The 23,112-nt window shown below is 51.3% G+C and overlaps 1 protein-coding gene, 2 non-coding genes and 1 pseudogene across 3 annotated transcripts; 2 read left to right on the top strand and 2 right to left on the bottom strand.

The window, feature by feature from the left end:
• Positions 1 to 2,360: 2,360 nt before the first annotated feature.
• LOC134376712 (cysteine-rich PDZ-binding protein-like) lies at positions 2,361 to 9,171 on the bottom strand (annotated as a pseudogene).
• Positions 9,172 to 16,001: 6,830 nt separating this feature from the next.
• Positions 16,002 to 16,081, top strand: LOC134377462 (small nucleolar RNA U2-19). The gene has a single exon (XR_010023503.1). It is a non-coding gene; the product is annotated as a small nucleolar RNA U2-19 (small nucleolar RNA).
• Positions 16,082 to 16,268: 187 nt separating this feature from the next.
• On the top strand, positions 16,269 to 16,338 carry LOC134377460 (small nucleolar RNA U2-30). The gene has a single exon (XR_010023501.1). It is a non-coding gene; the product is annotated as a small nucleolar RNA U2-30 (small nucleolar RNA).
• A 50-nt stretch (positions 16,339 to 16,388) lies between these two features.
• Positions 16,389 to 22,750, bottom strand: FADD (Fas associated via death domain). The gene is made up of 2 exons (XM_063095399.1): positions 22,435 to 22,750; positions 16,389 to 20,031 (listed from the first exon to the last, which is right to left on the bottom strand). The coding sequence occupies exons 1-2, from the start codon at positions 22,718 to 22,720 to the stop codon at positions 19,691 to 19,693; spliced, it is 627 nt and encodes a 208-aa protein (XP_062951469.1). The 5' UTR covers positions 22,721 to 22,750; the 3' UTR covers positions 16,389 to 19,690.
• Positions 22,751 to 23,112: the final 362 nt, after the last annotated feature.

The following is a 23,112-nucleotide window of genomic DNA, read 5'->3' as shown; positions in this document are numbered from 1 at the left end:
GGGTTTGTGTCAGGAAATAGGGGTGAAGCTGAAGGTGGCATCGAAGACCTGAGTGCCAGGCAAAGCAGCAGGCACCGGTGGCCTGCAGAAGCCAGCGCTGAAAGAAGCTGCCAAGCCAAAGAGCAGGTCTTCCTGCGGCTCAGAGGGCAGGAGGCTGGCGCAGGCTCTGGGAAGCTGATGCTCCAGAATGGAGCGGAGACCAAGCATTGCAGAGAAACAAGCCACACACGATCCCGAAGCCTCAGCTGAGATCTCTGGACCTTGTTCTACCTGCTCATCCTCACTGAGTGTTCGTTAATCACCGCCTGGCTCACGGAAGCAATATGTCACCCCACCCGCGCGGTGGGCCAGGCAGGCCGTGGCAGTGCCCAGCAGAGACCTGGTTGTACCAGGGCCGTGGTGACTGCCCCATGTGCCACCGCTGCTGCCTCCTCCTCCTCTACCTCCTCCCAGCACTGACTCACAGCATCAGGGTACAGAGCCTGGTTTCTGATTCTCACATAGGGCCTGTGGCCACTGTATGGATCGGGGGTATCCCAGCCCCTCTATCCATCACAGAGGGTGTAGTGACTTAGAATTAGGAGTCCTAGCTCCTAGTTCTGGCTTTGCCACTAAACAGCTTTGTGACCCAGACCAAAGGTCCTTGATGCTTTGAGCCTCAGTCTCTCCCTCTATAAAATGGGTTGATGCCTTCTCTCTCTAGGATGCTGAGAGCAGTAAAGACGCCGTATGTAGCACCTAGATGGCACACAGTAAATGTTAGTTCTAGTCTCTCCTTCTCTCTCTGAACCTTAATTCCCACATTTTTGGAATGAGGGGGGTTGCTAAGGATAGTGGTAAAATTGTGTGGCGCTCCCAACTGAGTGGAAGCTGAGGCTGGGCATAGGGGTGGTGGCAGCTTTTTATACATGTGATCTGCTTGCAAGGAGGAATCTTTGTAGGGGTGGCAGGGGCCTGAGACTTGGGGAGGTAGATGAGGAACCAAGAGCGCTGGATCCTGAGGAAACACACTTCATCTGGGATAGTGGTTTGCAGGGTGGTTTGGGGGCCACTCTGCTCCCCAGGGAGCATCTTGGAAATGCAGGAGAGGAAAGGATTGCTTGTCATGGTGATTGTGGGTTCTACTGGCCATTAAGTGGTGGAGGTGGTGGTAGTTCTAGATCATTCTAGACATTTCATTTCAAGGGACTGAAGAGGGCCGTATGAGATGCACGTGAACAAAAAGAGGGCGTTGGAATTCTGACAACTTCTACCCCGTGATGAACCTTGAGGACATTACGCTGGGTGAAATAAGCCTGTAACAAACAAAAAGACAAACGCTGTGTGATTCCACCTGTAGGAAGCACCTAGAGTAGCCAGAATCATGGAGCCAGATTTGTAGATTCATAGTGGCGGGTGCCAGGGCAGAGGGTGTTGGGGAGCTGGTGTTTAATGGGGACACGGTTTCAGTTTGGGAAGATGAGAAAGTTCTGGAGATGACGTTGGCGACGGCTGCACAACAATGTGAATGTGCTTCATGCCACTGAGCTGTGCACTTAAAATAGGTAAGATGGTAAATTTTATGTTATGTGTATTTCATGGAATTAAAAAAAGGAAGGTGAGCCACCGATTCAGAACTGCTAATCCAGATCCGCACGTAGAGGCGGCAGGGAACGTAGGAGAATTTGGTGGCTTTGGGTGACAGACTGTCAAGAAGTGTCTGGTAAATCGAGGCCCACTCTCTTCAGGTGGCTGAGAGGGAGGGGAGACCCACAGAGACAGAGGGGCCCAGGGGTCTTGCCTCCTTCTCCCATGTGCCTCCACTCCATGAAAGAGTCTTTCCCTGAGACGTTCAAAGTAAACCAGGGACCTGGGGCTCAGGAGAAAAGCTTCCTAGGTCGTGAGTCTATCGTGGAAATTGTCCCGCAGAGGGTACCACATTGTAGAATAAGAAAACCGTAGATTTCCTCCCAAATGCATGTTACTAAAGAAGGGGATCGATTTGAAGTGATTGAGTCCCAGCAGCAGTTTCCTGGAAATGATATTTTTATTTGGCAGCACATAGCAGATGATGCAAGAGGCGACACTGCTTAGATACACTAACAAAGGAAGTCATATGCTACGTAGATAACAACACGGTGGCCATGATCGCACTTGGCAAGTATCTGTAAGGTCTTACATGTGCTTTTTATTTATTTTTTGGGGGGGCGGTGCAGTTTGCTATTTTTTTTTTCTATTTAAAAGAAATTTTTTTAATGTGTGCTTTTTCTTTTTCTAATTTAAACTTAATTATGTGTTTTAAGTCGAACATCTATGTTATGCCTTGAAAACTCAAAGCAGAAAGTAAAATCATATAGAAAGCCAGAAGCTTATCAGTGCATTTAAACAGATGTTTGCTTGTAGTTTTTGGAATCCCAAACCTTTTTCCACATGTCGCACAAATGCCCTTTTTGTAGGCACAGCCCTGGCAGTGATGAGAATCTGGTTGGTGCACAGAAATTTTACAAATTCTTCAAGTGGAGAACTTATTCTTTCCATATGGACCGAATCTTGCTTTTTTTGAAGTCAAAACTTCGTTTTCGCTCAGCTCTCCTACACGGCTTTCTGCGGTATTCCTAGCACCATCTTTCCACGTGTCTGGGGTGATAGCACCAAGTTCCTTTCCACATTTTTCACACACCGTCCTTCTGCTGACAGTCCCCTTAGCAGCCTAGTGTGTGCCTTTTAAAGAGGGAAACCTTTTCCTTTTTTTTCTGCCACAGTTGGTAAACCAGACAGACGAGCTGCATGGTGGCCTAGAGAACAACTAGAACAGCAGGGGGGCAGGTGTAGTTGGGAGTGATGGTTGGGCCTGTCTGAGTATCCTGGGGCTGCTGTAACAAATGACCTCAAACTGAGTGGCTTAAAACAGCAGAAATGTATTCCCTCGCAGTTCTGGAGGCCAGAGGTCCTAAATGAACACGCTGGTAGGGCTGGTTCCTCCTGGAGGCTCGAGGGGGGCGTCTGTTCCTGGCCCCTCTCCCAGCTTCTGCTGGTGGTTCCTCGGGTGGTAGATGCAGCGCTCCCATCGCTGCCTCCACCTTCACACGACCTTCTCCCCTGTGTGTCTCTTTGTCCAAATTTCCCTCTTCTTATAAGGATATGCACTTTTGGACTAGGACCTACCCTAATCCAGTATGACCTCATCTTAACTGGAGTACCTCTGCCAAGACCCTATTTCCAAAGAAAGTCACATTCTGAGGTTCCAGGAGGAGATGAATTTTGAGGGACAGGATTCAATTAAGTACAGGGAGGATCATGGAGGGGCTCCCAAGCTGAGACCCATTGCCTGTGTGGCCTATTACATTCTCTGTGATCAGCGATGGTGACCACTGGCCAGACGGATGCCAGGAGCACTGTCCAGCAAATACGTCCTCTGGTCTCCTGACATTCACACAGTTCACCATTAGCAGAAATTCTTTAATCTTTTTTTTTTTTTTTCCCGGCAAATGACCGGTACTAGGATCCGAATCTTTGACCACGCTCTAACCAACTGAGCTAACCGGCCAGCACCTGTTTAGCAGAATTCTTAGTCAAGGGCTGCTATGCTGGAAGGGAGATGAAGTCAAGCAGTGAGGCCCTGCCAGGATCTAGAAGAGGCTGCAGGGATTCTGAGGCGCCACACAGGGGATGGACATTGAGCACTCCTCGGGGAGCTGGGGGAGCGCGGTGCCCGTGTGCTCACTGGGCTTGATGGAAATGCCCTTCTGAATGCCCAGCCACCATGTGGCATCCTCTGCTGGTCCCAGGTGCCTCCCTGTGCCCACCTGGCCTAGGATCAGTGCCCCACACATTGGTCTCAGTCACTCCTAGTGAACCAGTGGGGCCTTGGTTTTTCCAGCTGTCTCCTGTGAGTTGATTCCTGTGGGCTACAAACAGGATAAATCTTGCACGTAGGTGGGTGATGGAGTTTGGATGTGTTGTCCCCTCCAACAGGCATGTGAAAATTTGATCCCCAATGCAGCAGTGATGGAAACTGAGTCATAGGGCGGATCCCTCATGAACGGATTAATGCTCTCCCTGTGGGAGGAGGGGTAGTGTTTGAATGCCAGCTGTGACCTGCTACTCTGGGACCTAGGCCATGTTAGCTCTCAGCCCGTCTCTGCACCCATCCGGTATCTCACAGGGATCATTCCTTTACTGATAATGTTTCCTGAGCACCTGCCACAGCCAGACTCCCAGCTAGGTGCTTGGAAGCCAAAGGTGAGTAGGATACAGGGTTCCCTGCCATCACAGGTCCCCAGACTAGAAAGGAAGACAGGCCAGTAACAGTCAATCACCATCCAACCCATACCTTGGTAAGACCTGCTCTGCCTGCAGCAGGTTCTAGAAGGTCACCCCATCCTTTCCATGAGAGCAGAACCCTTGCCTGTCTGGCTCACAGCTGTAGCCCCCTTGCTTGACATGTAACAATACATGTCCTGAGGGCTTAATGGGTCCCGGCTCTGTTCTAAGCAGTTGATGAGTATTGACTGATCTAACTTTATAATTCCCGTGAAGAAGGTGCTATTATTACCCTCACTTTACAGATGAGAGGGACAGGCATAGAAAAGCTGGATAACCTGCCCGGGTCCCCCAGCCAGCTGGGAACAGGTTCCAGGAGGACTGGCTCCAGAACTGGCACTCAACCACAAACAGCGAGTGTTCGATAAATGTCTCCTAAATGAGGAACGGTGTCCTCTCTGAGTGGAGGCTGGGTGATGAGGAGCAGCGCAGCAGGAGACAGAAGCAGGAAACGGAGTTCCAGCCGGGAGAAGCATTTCTGAAGGCACAGGGAGGTAGGGGGTGAGCATCGTTTGCTGGTGGGCGCTGGCTGGTACGCTCATCACAGCTGCGCTGTGGACAGTGAATGGAGTGGTGGCTCCAGGCAGAAGAGAAGGCACTGAGCAGGCCGCCGAGGAGCCCGGACTTCACCCTGGAGGGCTGCGCTTTCAGTGCAGCAGTGAGGCGAGGGACTTGGCACTAAATAGCACTGAGTCACATTGTGAGAACACCTTCTCCTTTTCAATTATTGGTCAGTCCCTCTGAACAAACTGAGAAGATGCTGTCTGGGGCTAATGATGACTAATATCTTCTTTAATAAAGCAAGCAGCGCTCAGATTCAGAGCCTTGAAGGGCAGCCAAACAGTTTCAGAATATCACTTTTTCATAGCATCCATTTTTATAGTCGCCATCTGCTTACTCCAAGAGATACTGTGTTTCAATTGGGGTTAGCCTTGTAACAAGTGTCTGAAATCCCCAAATCACAGTGGCTGTGATGAGAGAAATTTATTTCTCTTACACAAATGCAGTTTTGATATAAGCCTTCCAAGGCTGGCAGGGAGGTGCATGATCATCAGGAACCCAGGTTCCTTCTATCTTGTTGCTTTGCCTACTCATGACCCAGTACAGCTGCCTGTGCTCCAGCTATCATGCTTGTATTCCAGCCAGAAGGAAGGAAAAAGGGGATGCTGAAGGGCACATTCTTCTCCCTTTAAGGATACTGCTAGGGAGTTTCACACGCCATTTCTGCTCACTTGTAGAATTCAGTCAAATGACCATGCCTTGCTGCAAGGACGGTTGGGAAATACAGCATTGATCCTGGGCTGCTATCTGTTCAGCTTAAAATCCAGGATCTCATTTGGAGTAAGAAAGTGTGCACAGATACTGGGGGACACTATCGATCTCTGCATAGACTGCTTTCCTTTTGTGATAAGGACACAAAGTCTCTTTTTAAATTTAAAATTAAGACAGTTACTTTAAAGAAAAAGCTAGGTAAATTAAAGAACAGGCAGTACGTGGTTATGGCAAAAATTGCCAAGCTGACCCTGGAATGGCTGAGCTGTGAGCTACAGAAAAACAAAAGAGGTGTTTCATCTAAGGATCAGGGCAGGGTCAGGTTTCATTTGCAGGAGGAGATCTTCAGCCCCCATGCAGAGAGGGGTCTGGATTGGGGAGAGACCAGAGGCAGGTGCTTGTTCCAGAAGAAAGACAGAGAGGGCCTGGGTCAGGGCAGGGGAGCTGGGGGCGAGAGGTCCGAGTGACGTTAGAGTCGGGGCACCTTCCTCCTGAGGAGGACTCAGGAATGGGGCCATCCCAGGAAAGCTCATGGGCTCAGGAGGTCCTGCCTACTGCCTCTGTTTGCATTGGAAGCCAAGGCCAGTAGTGGGGTTGCAGGTCTACGAGGAGTTTAAGAAGAACAAGGAAGGTTTGAATGATGTTTAAAGAGGAATGTGAAAGGTCAGAGGGCTCCCGAGAGGAATCTGCCAGTCCGCTGAGCTAAGCCAGCAGGCGAGACTGAGCCCGCGGGTGTGGCTAATGCACCAGTAACCAGCTGAAGGCTGGTCAGGTGCTGGCACGGACTACATCTACAGCATGTGTGTCTTTACACCCTCCTGGCAGGATAAACTCGTTACCACTTTACCCACATTTTCTGGAGAGGGAGAGCTGTTCCTGGAGCTCTCACGACTTGTCAACAGCAGAGCAGATCCAAGCCAAGTCGGCTGCTCCCTGCTCTGTCTGCCCTGATGCCAAGGACAGTGCCTGGCGCACGCGGGGAGACCGTGCACATCTGCAGGTGAATGAGCCAATGAAGGGTGTCCTCCTGTACCCAAATGTCACCAGCAGAAGTCTTGGAGCAGCGCCACCTCCTCCCTGCCACAAGCTCATGCAAGGCCGTGGCAGGGAGGGTTTGATGTTCCCAAAATAAAGGGGTGTGGGGACCGGAAGTGTGGCTCTCTGGGCCCCACCCTGACTCTCTGGGCAGGAAGCCAGCAGCCAGGTTTGTTTCCAGTGCTGGCTGGTGCTTTCAGCAGAGTGGTTTTGAAGCTCTTATAAATCTTATTTTAGCTTTCGGGGTTGCTCCCGTGCTGTGCAGTCACCTGCTCACTCACTTACCTGCAGTTGAGACGGGGACAGCAGCTGGGCAGCCTTCCCCAGGAGTCCCCGACAGGGACAGGAAGCTGCCAAGGGCTGTGGACTGGGCTGGGCTTCCCACAAGCCATGAACTGGGCCACTTTCTGAGCCTGTTGTGCCTGTCTGGGAACTAGAAGATTCTGTAGGGCAGGCCGGCTCAAACAGTCTGGCAGAATGTCCAGATGACCTGGACATTCCTTACTCCTCCACTTCCTACAGGGCGACCTCCAGGCTAATCACCAAACCTCATTTCCTTACCTGTCAAATGGGAAAAACAGACCCTGCTTTAATTACAGTTCAAGGTTCCTATGAGATTGTAAAACAAGACGCTAGTCCTCAAAGAACTCTGAGGGGAAAAAACCTCAAAAACCGAAGCTACTGTACATAATTCACTAACAGACTGAGTTCTTCCTGAGTGACATGTGTGCAATTACACCTGCCACGACCCAGCTGGAACATTGAAGCACAGCCTTAGGAACCTAGTTGTTTTCTCACTTTCTTTCTTTTTTTTTTTTGTCTTTTTCGTGACCGGCACTCAGCCAGTGAGTGCACGGGCCATTCCTATAAAGGATCCGAACCCGTGGCAGAAGAGTCGCCGCGCTCCCAGCGCCGCACTCTCCCTAGTGCGCCACGGGCTCGGCCCTGTTTTCTCACTTTCTAATGAACAGACACGTGCTGGATCTCTAATAAAGTGGGACACACATTTAACCATGTCATTGTTTTGCCTAAAATATTTTTTCAAGTCCTTTTTGTCCAGAAGATAAAATCCAGGCCCCTGTCTACCTCTGGGCTCCACACACTCCGAGTCTGCTGGGACCAGCCCCCAGGCTGCCTGCCACCTCCTGAGTGTGCCCTCCTGCTGGCCTGAACTGCTTGCCGCCTGGAGAACTCCTGCACATCCTCTGAAACCCAACTCGAATGGCCCCTTCTCTGAAAAGGTGTTTTGGTGTCCTGGAAACTGTATGGGCCTGGGAGTCGCGAGCCTTGGGTTCCAGTCCTCGCCCCACCTTGCCACTTGACAAAGCACTTCAGCTGTCAGGGCTCAGCTTTTCCACTTGTGACTGTTTCCCTGTTCCTCTCCCCTGTTAGACCTGGAACTCCTTAAGGTCAGGAATCATGTTACCTTCATCCTCAAGTCCTCTCCCTCCTCCCAGTGCCTAAAGCAGTTGCTGTTCTAGGGTAGCAGTAACTCGGGTCACCAGCTACCCCAACGGGGCTTCATTCGCATGCTCGGCCAGCCTCCGTGTCTGCCTCGTCCCGCGGCAGCTCTAAGCCGAAGGAAGGAACACCCCGAATTTCACTCATAGGAAGCAGAGGGTTGGGGGTTCCATGCCAGTAAACAGTAAGTGCTGAAGCACACCAGGATCCTTCCACTCAGTGGACTTTCAGTGGACCTTCCGCCACCTGGACTGAGTCTTAACGACAGGAAGCCCAGAGGGAAACTGCAGTGCGCTTGGGACACAGAGACAGAGCAGCGTCACCCTTCCTGGAGGAGGCGGTGAGCACCGGCCGTGTGATCCTGAGATGGGACAGGGAACACCGCGGTGAATCACGACAGTTTGTTTTACAAGTTGGGTGGCAGAACCTCTCAGATTAATACAAAGGCAAAGCCCAAAACCCACACGCTTAACTCTCACTTACATCACAGCCGGCCTGGAGCAGGGCAGGTTTTAAATCCAGAGCTCAGCTCACCGAGGCATTCAATTCACCTGGGACCTGTCCACCACCCTCCACGGGAAGCACCCTGTGCCCTGTGGCTCCAGGTTTCCAGGGGTGGGAGTTGTCCTCTGGGAGTCTCTGGAGGAGCTGAGACCACCCCTTGCAGCCCTGGGAAATAAACCCTGCTTTTCCCCAGCACTGACTCCCTGAGACCAACGATGAGTTTAAACGCTACCAGGCTGTCCTGAACGATTACAGCATAGCCAAGGACAGTTAGCAGTGCTTAAGAGTGGATGGTTAATAGCCTTTCTTCCCTGGGCAATGGTGGGGTCATTCCCAAACTCCACCCAGGACTGAATCAGACTCCGGAAGAGGGCCCTGGATGTCTGCAGTTTGAATACATTTCCAGAAGATTCTTCTACACATGTTTTGAAACCAAGGGTATGTGTGTTGGGGGAGCAGGTGCAGGTTTCGAGTCCTATGCTGTCACAGCCCTTGATGCCTCGGGCCAGCTTCTCCATTTCTTAGCAGGCCTGGCATCCTCTCCTTCCAGGGTCTGGCCCCTGTCCACTTACCTCTCCCCAGGCAGCTCACGCTCATGCTTGCAGATTCTCCTCCAGCCCTGAGGATGCTCCTCCTTGCCCACTGGGCACTTCCCTGTGGCAGCCTTGAGGGTACCTCACATTCAGCATCATCAAAACCAAGCCATCACCTCTGTGGCTCTGTCCTCAACCTATACGCAGCCTCTGCGTCCCCTTCTTGAGAGCCAGCCAGGCTCCTCCATGACACCACCCCATGCCCCACACCCATGCCAAGCCCTAAATGCCCTCAAATCCATCCCCTGCTCACTTCTGCATCACCACATGCTACCCAAGCCCCTATGTCATTCCCTGCCCAGACCACGCCGGTCGCCTCCTAAGTCAGCTCCACTTTTCCACTTGTGTTCCCTTCAGCCCAGCCTGCAGCCAGAGCTTAAAAAATGCAAATCTGATCTTCCTGCCCGGATCTCTTTAGGGCCTTGCCCTGGCTCTTAGGACAAAACCCAAACTTATGGCAGGATCTGCAAAACAAAAACAGAAAACAAAACAGAACGAGGCTCGCATTGGTTTAAGCCAAAAAGTTGTTAAAGGACAGTAGGTGGTTTGCAGGTCACCAGAGGACACATGCCCCAGGACACATGCCCCAGGACTCGCTCGGGGCTGCTGGAGGGCAGGTAAAGTTGCTGCTACGGCCCGACCCCGTGGCTCACTCGGGAGAGTGCGGCGCTGGGAGCGCAGCAGCGGTCCCGCCGCGGGTTCGGATCCTATATAGGGATGGCCAGTTCGCTCACTGGCTGAGCACGGTCACAAAAAAGGACAAAAAAAAAAAAAAAAAGTTGCTGCTACTATGGAGGCTGGCCACCAAGTGCCACCAGGGGAACTCTGCCGGGCTGCTCCGGAAACTGGACAACTCTGCTGCCAGCCCATGAAACAAGCTTGCTTTTGAGCTTCTGACTCAGAACACTGCCTGGCTCCTGGGTCTTGTGCCAACTTGAGCTGCAAGCAGGTTGGCACCTCCACCTTGGGAGAAGAGGGTGCCTAGGTGGGGGTTTCTTAGACATGAGAAGGGTGTTGTAGAGGCTGGGAGGGCCCCTGTATCCCCATGTTTTAGTATGACAGATGAGCCCTGTGCCCTCCATCCTCTGCCTGCTGGGCCCGCCTGCCCTGAGCCCCTTCCCCATCACCCTCAACTCAGCCACAGTGGCCCTTTAGTGCCTTTGATGGGTCCCGCTCCTCCAGGCTCGAGGTGTGCACATTCCACACCCCCTGTAAAGAAAGCCCTTTGTCGCTGCCCTTTCCCACTGGCCAACTGCACCTGTCCTTTGCATCTGGCAGCCTTTGTTCGCCCAGCCTTGGCCAGGCCTCTCCGCAGCCCGAGCATCTGTTTGTGCAATGACTATTTATGTCTGTTTCTCCTGCTAGAATGCAAATGACAGGAAGGCGGGGACAATGTCTGGTTTGCCATTGACATACCTCCAGTCCTGGCAACATCTACCACATAGTAGGTGCCCAATAAATGCTTGCTGAGGACTGAATGAATGAATGACTTCAGACAAGCCATTTACCCTGCACTTCATTTCCTTTGCCATAAAATGGGGACACAAACACTTCAGAGGGGTCATCTGTCTTTTAAATTTGTTCACAGTAATTTTTTGACCCGGAGACATTTCTGGTTTTCCAGCAGCCTGATCAATGAGGGTTTTATGTCATGGCCCTCCATTCAAAACTGTAAGGAAATTCTCCCAGGTTTGCTGCTGCTGCTTTTTCTCCATCCATCACTTGTACCCATTTGTAATTTATTTTGGTAGAAGAAGTGATGTAAAGAAGTGACAACTTTTCCTACTTGCTCAAGTCCCGTTTATCAAGCTTTTTCTTACTAATTTGAAACACCATTTTTACCTTATTCTAAATACGGTATGTATCACTATATGGTGCCTTTCACTGCTAATATCAGAAAACTCAACTCAAATGGGCTTAAAGAATAAAAAAAAGAAAAAGGTATTAGCTCATGTGATTGGGAGGCAGGAGGCAGAGTAGGTTGATTCAGTGACTCAGTGCCATCATCTCCAGCTCTGCTGTCTGCTACCCAAATGTCACTGTGATTGTGAGATTCACCACGAACAGGAACTAGAGGCCATCTGCATCCTTACCTGTGCATTTTACCCTGTACCTTATGACCAGGTCACAGAATCCTCACGGCATCCCCTTGTGGTAGGTACCATGATAATCCATTTTGTAGATGAGTTAACTGGTCTGAGGTCACAAAGCTGCTAAGTAGCAGAGCTGGGATTTGAACCTGGGCAGTCATGTCTGGAGGTTTCTGGCTGTGCGATGCCTGTCAGTGGTGTTCACTTTCTCTCTCTATTAGATGTGTGTTATTAATGCTGTCATCCCTTGCCTCCACAGTGTCCCCACCCATCTTTTTTGGCCGCTCAAGCTTTGAGCTGTGCTGAGAAGGATGAGTTAGTCTAGTCTTGTTTACTTGTATTTCTCATTGCCTTTGGTTTATGGTCTGAGCCACAGACACCAGCGGGTCCAGAGGACAGAAGATTCTCCTTGCCCACTGTCCTTGCATAGAAACACCCACAGGACTGGGTGGCTGGAACTGTCACGGCTCCTCAGTGAGGACACTGGGCTGCCCTGGGTTTCCAGGCATCATCCACTGCCTCCCAAGACTCCTGTGAACAAAACAGTGATCTGTGAGTTTCAGACCCAGCCAAGCTGGTGTGAGACCAGTCGTTTCAAAACATGCAGTCCCTCAGGAACAGTAGCATTAATACCCCTGCCACAGGCTGTTACTCCCAGACCTCCCCACATCTTGGCTTTCTGACCCTCACAGCAGCCCTGGGAGAGGAAGGGTCCCACCAGTTGAGAAAACAGGGGGCTCCACTGTGGGGTCACCTGGCTCTGGAGAGGTGAGGTGGACAGTCCTACTCCAAGTTATGAACGCTTTGCTAAGAATCTCCTGAATGTATGAATGAATGGATGGATGGATGTTTGTATGGATGGATGAATGGATGAATGGTTGGATGGATGAATAAAGGTATGAAGGAATGAATGTATGAATAAATGAATGAATGGATGGATGGATGGACGGACAGATGAATGGATGGATGGATGGATGGATGGTTGAGTGGATGGATGGATGGATGGATGGATGGATGAATGGATGGATGGATGGACAGATGAATGGATGGATGGATGGATGGATGGTTGAGTGGATGGATGGATGGATGGACGGATGGATGGATGGATAGATGGATGGATGGAGAGATGGATGGTTGAATGAATGGATGAATGATGGATGGATGGATGGTTGGATGGTTGAGTGGATGGATGGATGAATGGATGGATGGATGGACAGATGAATGGATGGATGGATGGATGGATGGTTGAGTGGATGGATGGATGGATGGACGGATGGATGGATGGATAGATGGATGGATGGAGAGATGGATGGTTGAATGAATGGATGAATGATGGATGGATGGATGGTTGGATGGTTGAGTGGATGGATGGATGAATGGATGGATGGACGGATGGACAGATGGATGGTTGAATGAATGGATGGACGGACGGATGGATGGATGGTTGAATGAATGGATGGATGGATGGACGGAAAGATGGATGGATGGATGGTTGAATGAATGGATGGATGAATGGATGGATGGACGGATGGATAGATGGATGGATGGATGGTTGAATGAATAGATGGATGAATGTATGTATGTATGTATGTACGTACGTATGTACGGATGGATGGTTGAATGGATGGATGGATGGATGGATGGACGGACGGATGGATGGATGGATGAATGGATGGATGGATGGATCGATGGATGTATTAATGAAGCATAGAGCTCAGATAGCCAGGACTGCAGAGGTGTGTGTGTGCTTGGGTGTCCACTGCTGGTGTGGCCTGCAGTGATTTGGGGGACACAATGCCTCTCTGGGGCTCCTGGCCAGACCTCATCAAACTGGGCAGCGTGAGGGACATCATGGGGTGCATGAGTGCAGTCATGGAACAGGAGCATCATGCATAGGTGATGGACTGAGGGGCACACCTGGCCTTGCCCATGCCCACCCCCGGGGCCAGCCCTTTGACAGCCTGACAGACCTCCACAGACAGCCAAAAGTGCAAACCCAGCCTACTGTGAATGTGGAACCCTTGCATGGACGTCATTTGCTTTTCCTGCCTGCAGGGAACTCAGATCCCCGTAGGACATGTGGGACTTTTATTGTTGCTGTTTATTTATTCACGTAGAATAAGCCTTTACTCAGAAGCTGCTAGAAAATGCTGGAGGCGGCCCTCAGGAAGCCAACCTGGGTGGGGGCAGGACTAGAGGCAGAAGGCAGGAGGGAGCACAGGGGTCTGCTGCGGGAGTGGGCGGTGGGCAAGGCTGCCATCGGCCTGGGCACCTGAGCTGGGCTTCGGGACCAGTGAGACCCGGGTGTGGAGGGTGAGGAACAGCCTGGGCACATGCTGCCAGAATGCACAGGGGCAGAGAGCCCTGCGGTGCAGGGGACAAGTGGCACAGCTGGGTGCCCTGTCTGTGCATGGTGATGCCGTGAATTAGCATTTCATCTTGAGGAACACAGGAACATTGTAACCATGTTTCTCCAGACTTCCAGTGATGACCAGGTTTTGTTTTTAATAACATAACTTCAATACATAAACAAAAAGCTTGATATAAGTTTGTGCTTCAAACCTTGTAAAGTATAAATCGCCAACAGTGTTTCAAATTACGGAGATGCCTGCAAAACTAATACAATTTAGGTTAATAATGTAAATAAATGCATGTTAATTTAGTGCAAGGTATAATTTAACTGTGTTAAATATACATAACATAAAATTTAACCTTTTCACTGTTGCTTTTTTTTTTTTTCTTTTTTCTGACTGGTAAGGGGATCGCAACCCTCAGCACAGTGTTGTCAGCACCACGCTCAGCCAGTGAGTGCACCGGACATCCCTATACAGGATCCGAACCCGTGGCCTCAGCACTGCCAGTGCCGCACGCTCCTGAGTGAGCCACGGGGCCGGCCCAACCTTTTCGCTGTTTCTAAGTGTACGGTTTGGTGGCATTAAGTACATTCACATCGGCTGTGCAGCCATCACCATCATCCCTCTCCAGCACGTGTTCTTTTGCAGCCCTAGACCCATTAAATGACATACACGATGTTGTTTTGCTAAAACAAAATCACAGCTTCATGTCATCAGGCAGGTTTGTGGGGTTTGGGAGGCCTCGGATCTGCGCTGTGCCTGTGGTGACTCTGATAGCCTACCATGTTTTGCTGTTCAAGCCACCCCATGAAAACTTCATCCCTGCGTCATTGGCTCAGCCTGATGAGGACCCCATTCATGCACTGAATTGGCCTCTGTTCCTGGATGACAATCCATGTGGTTGGCATACATGATTCTTGCCACAAGGTTTCAACTTAGTAAATGACTCAAGAAACCAAGGGCTTCTTTGATGAAAATGGCTTTCAATTGCAAATTTTCTCTGTAAAAAAGAAGTCTTGCCTTTATATTAGCAGATGTGGGGTGACTGGTCACTTTGGCACGAGCACATGCTACCCAGAGTCATGCTGGCCTGCCTGGTTCCAAACGAAATCCACACTGGAACTGTGTGGTTGGACAGCAGTCAGCAGGATGACTCAGAAGAGTTATCATGGAAATACAAACACAACATGAAAAAGTACGCACAGAGAGCTCATGGTTTTTGAGAACAGAGTCAGGGGTCTGTAGTATGATTGTGCTTCAGGCTGCTGGGGGGGGGGTGGGCTGGAAGGAGGGGGGATGGGCAACAGCAGAGGCAGGAGATGAGTCGGGGTACAAGGGGAGGGGCCTGGTGCTCAGTTTTCTCTGGGGGAGGAAAGTGAGCACGGGGGAGTGAGGGGCTGTGTCTTGAGCAACTGAGCAACCCGTGACGTCAGGCACAGAACTGGGCACAGGTGGTGGGCAGAATAGGGACCTGAGAATCTATGCCCTTACGTGGCGAAGGGATTTTGCAGAAGTGTTTAAATAAAGGATGTTGAGATGAGGAGAGGATCCAACTGGCTCAAGTGTCATCTCCAGGGTGCTTTTAAGAGGGTGCTGGGAGAATCAGTCAGAAGGGACCAGAAGATGCTGCACTGCTGGACTGAAGACGGACAAGGGGCCATGAGTTAAAGAACACAGGCAGCCTCTAGAAGCCGCACAAGGCAAGAATCTGATCCTCCTCTGGGTCTCCCAGAAGGAACCAGCCTTGCTGACTTCCTGATTTTAGCCCAGTGTGGTGTATTTCAGACTTCTGATCTCCAGAATGGTAAGATGCCCGTGGAGAGTTGTCACAGCAGCCATAAGAAACGGATACCAGGTGCCAGGAGACATCTCAAGAAGGCTGCCCCAGGCAGTTGACACCATGGGGCTGGGCCCTCAGAGAAAGATCTGGACCAGAGAGAGACGAGGGAGGCAGGCAGCTGGGACCTGGGACAGCGAAGGCCAGGAAGGGCCGGGGCTCCCTCAGGAGTGAGGTGAGAAGGTGGTGGCTGGGGCTGGGACAGGGTGTGCAGGAGTCTGTGGGGAGGAAAACCAGGGGGAAGAGAGAAGTTCACGGGCAGAACCATCAAGAGAGGTGTCAGACACCCCAGACAGGCTGGGCAAGACAGCGCAGAAGCCACAAAGCAGACCCGGCATCCCGCGACCCCAGTGAGTGTGGTTTGTGGGGGTGGGCTTGGCGGTGCCAGCAACGTGCAGCTGATGACGAGTGCTCCTCTTCTCAGGGAATGATGTCCCGGAGAGGGGAGATCAAGAGAGCCCATGTGTGTGAGCGTGTAGTGGGGGTGTCCAGAGAACAGGGCCGGCTGTGGGGAGGAAGGGAGCTCCTTGTAACGAAAAGCAGAAGGTAAGTGGATCAATGATGAAAATAGCCAAATCTGAGCATCAGAAGACCCTATAGTCTACCTGATGCATGATCTCTATAGTTCTGAGAAGCAAAACTATAAATAATGTAGAACAAAAGGCTTATGTCTGCTGAGTGTGTGTGTGCGTGCGTGCGTGCGTGCGTGCGTGCATGCGTGCATGTTTATGAAGATGACAATGAAGAACAGAGGACCTGCCTGAGGGATGAATGAGCTTGGGGAGGGTGTGTGTGTGTGTATGAAATGCTAATCATTTCTGAGCAATGATGAAAAGTTTTTACTACTGACATTTGTAATTATGAAGATTTCTACACTTGACCTGAGCTCAGAATTGAAAAAAAAAAAAAAAAAAAAAAAAAGAAAAGCAGAAGGTGAGGCAGCCAGGAAGTCTGCGGGAGCCGACCGTGTCCCAAGACACGCTTCGCTGGATGCCCTGCATAGGCTGCAGGCCCCTGCAAAGCACAGGCATCTGGACTTTCCTTCCCCCTTATCAGGGGAAGATCAAGAGAGCAAGGTGTGGCCTTAAACTTTAGCTTTCAAGTAAACCCCATAATTTATGTGCATCTTTTTCGAAACACGAATTTTATGATTGCAAAAAAGCAAACATGTTTTTTTTTGGTAAAATTGCCGCAAGAAATTCTTGTCCAAAAATTGCAGCAGGTCCCTACTTTGGGTGGGATGTAATTGAACCTGTCACGGTATGTCTGTCCCAGGAGAGGGTATGAAGATCCAGGACACACTCCCCTGCGAGCAGCAGCTCCAGTCAAAGGCGGGGAAATGCTGCGCAAATGCCCCTCCTCCCCGCCGTGGCTGTGCATCTGTTCACACAGGAGCCAGGCTCGGGTACTCTGAGCAGACCATAGAGAGGCAACACAATAACCTCCGGACTGACCTCTGAGATTCTGGGTGAAATTTTGCTGCTGACTTTTAAGGCACCCGAGAAGCAAGTCACCCCAGATTTTGGTGAGGAATTAATATTTATCTAACAGCCTCTTCAGAGGGATGGAGCCACTGAGGCGCAGAGCCAGGACTGGAACCCAGGCCAGCCTGGAAAGCTATGTGCTCCACTGCTCTCTGCAAATATTCCCCACTAAGGAGTCAGGTTGCACCTATTACTGCAGCTGGTGGACAATTTTCAAGAAATGAAAAATGCATAATAGAGAATGTGGAAAATACAGAAAACATAATAGCCTATCACCCAGAAAACAACCATCATTAATAAACACTTACCACTATCATGTTCCCACTTTTTGGGCCTACATAAGCATTGTGTATACACTTGTGTGTATATTATCCACTTCCCCTTTTGTCTCACACAGCTGGGAAAAGTCCTGTGCTTCCTAAGGACAGGCTGCTTGTCCCGTCCTGTAGTGGCCTCGGCTTCTGGCAGTGTCGTTACGTGGTGGCTTCATGAATGGACTGAGATTGGCTGATTGCATGCATCTTTCTACCTGGCCCCGAGTCCTGCCTTCTGGGGGTGGTTTCTTGTGCAACTTCGCCACATGGCACCATGCCCTTCGGCTTTGCTGCCAGGGGCTGGTCCACCCCCACCCCGTCCTGGGAAGTGGACAGCAGGTGTGTTCAGCAGCAACGATGCAGAGGACTAGAGTCTGGGAATTCAGCTCCGTGTCTTGTTCGGGGAAGGGTCAAGGCACAGGGTGGGTCATGGTGAGGCTGGGCGTGGAGCCTAGGTCTGCTCCTTAATCTGCAGTACAGGAACAGTCCTGGCATGTTAAGTGCCCAGGGCAGGAGACCCAGCCCCTCAGTGATACAGGAGGACTGAGGGACAGGCCACAGGAGTAACCCGTGGCAGATGGGGGACGAACCCCCGTCCAGCCCTTGCTCCCGGGCGATGGAAAGTTTTAGGTGCAATAATCTTGTATTCTCAAAACCCCTCTTAGAACACCCGGTGTGGTGAAAGGCCAGGGGTTCCTTCCAGGTGTGAGAAGCAGAGAGAGGCGGAGAGCATTTCCACATTACAGCAGTTTATGCCATAAACTTCTATGGGAATGGCAGAAGCTCTGAAATCTGATTCTGTTCAAGAAATATGCATACGCTGCACCCTCTCCCTGCAAAACCTTATTCCCCAAAGCCAAGCTCCTCATATTCATGGATGGTGAGGGACGATGTGTCTGTTCTCTACAGAACAGACCTGATCTGACCTGACCTGAGGCTTGAATAGGCAGCTGCTACTGGGGTGTGGGACATATAGTGTCTAGAAGAGGGGCAGGCCATGTCATTATGGGACTGCAGTTGGCTCAGTTCCTTGGCAGCACCATAGGGGTGAACTGCTTAGCACTTGTGTTATCGGCTGGGTTTGGGGGGCCAACGGGCAGGGTCACTTCTGCCTCATTGACTGCTGTGGCCCCTGCTCCTAGCATGGTGTCCAGCATCAGGAAGTATCTGCTGAAGGCTCATGAGGAGGGGCTTAGTGGGGACAGTGCTCCCAGTGACCTTGGCTAAGATCTCAGCAATCCAAAGTCAAGGTGGCACAGCATGGCACATGTGGCTTTCCCAAGACCATAGCTGGACAGCTGGGACAAAGAATGGCCACTTGACTCTGGCACCTCTCAGGGGGAGGCAGAGCCCAGCAGTGGCAAAAGCTGCCCTCTAGCAGACCATGCTTGCTTAGGGTAAACACTCTCCTCGACAGTGTTAGTGAGAGGTTAGAAAATCCAGCCACCCTATTCACAGAGTAGAGCCCATGATAGGCTGTAAGGGAAAGTGAAACTAGCTGTATGGGGACTTTCAAGAATATTTGAATGAATCACCAGCAGGAGTGGGAAATTCTCTGTAATATGGAGGTTTCCACTGCAAAGGATCTGCTTTAAAAGGATTAACTTAGAAGCAAGAGGGTTGTTTTTTTAAATGATAGGACCTGGCTCCCTTGCCAATTCCGTTATCAGAAAGACAGTGATTTTGATACAAAATAGAATCACAGGCATCATAATCCTTATAAGAACTAACATTTAGAGCACTGACCATCTGCCAATCACTCGTGAGCACATGACAGATATTATCCCAGTCTATCCTCATAGCCATTATTACTGTGCGAGCCTCAAAGAGGAGACTGAAGGTGCTCAGGGGCTGAGAGCTGACCTATGGCTGAGCCAGGCCTCCAACTCCTAGACCACAGTGCTTCTCAACTCTGTTCCCCACGCCCCCTGATCCGGGTGTCCAGGTGTCCCCTGACGATCTCAAAGGAAACAGAACAAACCCTCCCTTATGCCTATCGTGTGGACAGCAGGACGTCACAGTGGTTAGAAGCGTGGGCTGCAAGCTGGACGGTGTGGGCTCAAATCCCAGCTCTCCTCTTTCCATGCTCTGCCTCTCCTCCAGCTCCTTAACCTCTGGGCTCGTTTCCTCTCCTGGAGAATAATAGCAACAACCACTAATTTGTACATATTCCTTCTGTGTGCAGACATGGCTTCAAATTTCCCTGCGGGAGCTTGTTTAATGGAGACAATAGGATCTTGCACACAGGGCGATGACGAGACAAATGGAAATATCTGTGCAGTGCCCGAGCCCTGCCTGGCACAGAGGAAATGTCAATGAACGTAGCTTGAATTCAGAAGCAGTTGGTCAGTGGGCGAGCGCATACAAGGCGCTACCCTTGAGGGAGAGAGCCAAAGTCCACACTTTGCAGATGCCCCAGTCCCTGGAGAAGGGCAGTGGGCCTGTCAGGGTGCTTCCAAGGCAGATGCGTCTGATTCCCATGACATCGGGGACACGGTGCCACTCCTGTTCTGGAGGCTCCGGGCCTGCTGGTCCTCTTCCACGAGGTCAGCCACCAGGTTCATGCGGCAGGCCCTCAGCACCCCCACCAGGTGGGCCACTGTTGCGCACTCCCGCTCTGTGTTCTTCCAGATTCTGAGCGACGCCCTCACCCGTTCCGTCAAGTTTCGGGGGTATCTTTCCTCGATGCCATCAATCTTGGCGTCAGAAACTTTAAGCTGACGAGCCAGTCTTCTCCAGTCTTTCCCCACATTATCACATATGATGTCAAATGCTGCACGCAGGTCTGGGGAGGGAAAGAACAAAATGGGGCTCTTTAGGTGACAGGCAACTCCATGCTCCCCACATGGGCTTCTCAGTGCTCACTGGAGGGCTGGTAGACAGAATTGCCTACATGTAAGGCCCTCTGCAGAGGGGCTGCCACAGAAAGCCCAGGAATGGCTTTAATTCTGCCCCAGCAAGCTCCCCTACCCTAAAATACAACCTTAAGAAGTACGGCCCCTTGAAGACTTGATTGCTGGAGTGGGTCACAGTGGAGTTACCTGCTTAGGACAGGGGAAACTGAGGAAGGAGCTGGGGAATTGTCAGAGGGAAGGAAATCAAGGTTGTTCCCACATTTCACCCTAAGTGGGTTGAATGATGGTCCCCACCCCACCCCAAATATGCCCATGTCAAACTGTGAATGTTAACTTATTTGGAAAAAGTCTTTACACATGCAGTTAAGTTTAGGACCTTGAGGTCATCCTGGATTATCTGGGAGGGCTGTAAATCCAATGACAGGTGTCCTTACAAGACACACACAGGGAAGGCCATGTGACCACAGAGGCAGTTTGAGGTGTTGTGGTCACAAGCCAAGGAATGCCTGGAGCCATGAGACACTGGAAGAGACAAGGGAGGGTCCTCCCTGGAGCAACCAGAGGCAGCGTGGCCCTGCTGACACCTTGCTTTTCAGATTTCCGGCATTCTGTTTGTTGTAATTTGTCACAGAACAGCAGGAAACTAGCACGCATCCTAATTCTTATTTGGATGCTGTCGGACTGACCACCAATCTTCAGTCCCTGACTACCATGCTTGGTCTTCACCTGCTGAAAAGGCAGTACTGACGTCAGCGAGCTGGCCACTACAGACCATAGAAGGCTGTTTCTGGAATGTGGGGAGAGGAGAAGAGACGAGCAGCAGGACAAGATGCTGCTTGGGGGCTCCTGAAAATTCGAGTCCCTGGCTACAAACCCGAGATGCCATCAGCATGTAACTACCCTGTAAGCTGCACACCGTGTTACTATGACTGCATGTGCAGATGAGGAAACCGAGGCACAGGGAGTTAAATCAATCTCCTGAAGTCACACAGCCAGACAGTGGCAGGGCCATGATTTGAAACCCTGACAGTCTTAATAACTGCATGCTAAGTGTCCTCTGTAAGAGAGATATGGAGTCACTGATTACCAGCCTGCCCATACCTGCTCTTAACCTTCCAGTTACTTTCCTCCAACAGACAGTAACTACATAACTACAACCAAACACACACAGGCACACACAGACATATTTAAAAAGTTATGATATATATACTTTGTGGACTGCCTTTTAAACTTATTTTATCAGTGTTTTTCTCATCATTAAATGTCCTTGAAAACATAATTTTTCCATATCCTGTTTTGTTTGTCCAGCACCATTTATATGTTTTTAAAGCCTGGATTCGAATGCGTTCAGGCAGAGCCATGCTATCTACCTTCTCACCAACAGGTACCAGTCCTGTAGAGTGACACTGTGGTGTCACTTGTCTATGCCCTGCCGGGTTCAGTGACTGAACGGCTGATTTCAGGCCACAGCTTGAAGCCTGTGAGGGCTATCCCTAAAGCAGTCCCAAGCTCCTTCCCCTGGGCTCTGAGAACATGGGGATGAGGCTGAGAAACCTGGCTGTAATCAGGTCGCATTTTCATTCCTGGAAGCCCCTGCAAGCCACAGGTTAGGGTGGAGAGAGCAGGGTACAGTGACTGATGGCAGGGTAGAAAGCCACTCCAGAATGAACCTGATCAGAGAGGCAGAGAGGTGGCTGATACTACCCACCGTGAGGCCAGACTGCCCTGTTAGACACCAGCTATGCATTTGGGTAAGCCATCTAATGTCTCTGAGCCACAGTCCTCTCCTCTGTAAAACAGGCCAAATGACAGATGATAGTCTCTCACTCGCTGGGTTACTGTAAAAATTAAAAGTCAAGTGCTTAGAACATAACTGGCACGCTGTAAGCCCCTGGATAGGGGTTATGGATAGCACGACTGTCAGACAGCTGCGGAGGGCACTAGCTGGGCACACCCCAGAGGAAGAAGGGAAGTGATGCGGGCAGCAGGCTCGCCTGCCCTGTGCCCGCTTCTCTGGCTCTTCCCCGCAGGAGGTTAGCCATGCCCTTTTCTCCAGTGAGTTCTCCCATTTACCCGGAGAGAGTGGGGTGGTGGGGAACACACTGAACTCGGGGGTGGGTGTGCTGGCACTGCAGCCTCGGGTAAGTGAACTTCTCTGAGTGTTGGTTTTCCAGTGTGCAAACTGGGCGTGCCGCCGCGTCCCAGCGCTGCGCGGGAAAAACCCGTGCCAACCAGCCGGCGAAGGCCAGGCGCCCGGCAGGCTCGCGGCAGCTTCCGTGGGGCGACCTGGCCCTGCACCCCGACGTCCCTCGGCCCCCCGACTCCGCGCCCACCTTCCTCCCCGGGCGCCGCCCCGCCCGCGGCTCCCGCCTCAAAGTCGTCCAGGCGCCGCAGCAGGTCGTGGCGCCGCAGGGAGCCGAGCAGCTCGCGCAGCAGCTCGGTGTGCTCGGGTGCCAGGTCGTTCTGCTCCAGAAGCAGGGAGAAGAGGTCGAGGCCGCTCTGCACGAGCTCCAGCTTCCGCTTGCCCACGCGCGAGTGGCACAGGAACTTGAGCTCGGTCAGCTCGCTGCTCGACAGGGCGGCCGACACCGAGTGCAGCAGCACCAGGAACGGGTCCATGGCGACCAGAGGTTCCACCGGCCCGCGCCCTGGAACCGGAACAGGAACCGGGGATCACGGCGGGGCGGGGGTCCTCTCGCCCAACGTCTCGCGAGAGCTACAGGAGCCGCGCATGCGCCCCGAGCGCGCCGTTTCCGTTTCCGCCCGGCGGAGCTGCGAGCCAGCCCTGGCACTTACAGTTTCCGGTATCACGTTAAATCCCATATGTTGGCAGTAAATGCTATTTATATATTAAAGTTTACAAACATGTCCAAATGCATTATTTAGTGCCCCGGGGGACATTTCATGTGTGCAGAAAACTACTCAGTTTTATATTTAATTTAAATAATATTTTAAAGAGTTACAGTCACTTACTTAAAAAACATTTATTGGGCACCTACTGTGTGCCAGGC

This window comes from Cynocephalus volans, chromosome 4 (genome assembly GCF_027409185.1).
Source record: "Cynocephalus volans isolate mCynVol1 chromosome 4, mCynVol1.pri, whole genome shotgun sequence".
Taxonomy (NCBI): domain Eukaryota; kingdom Metazoa; phylum Chordata; class Mammalia; order Dermoptera; family Cynocephalidae; genus Cynocephalus; species Cynocephalus volans.
The sequence above is the reverse complement of the archived record's forward strand: the minus strand, read 5'-3'. Positions and strand labels throughout refer to the sequence as shown.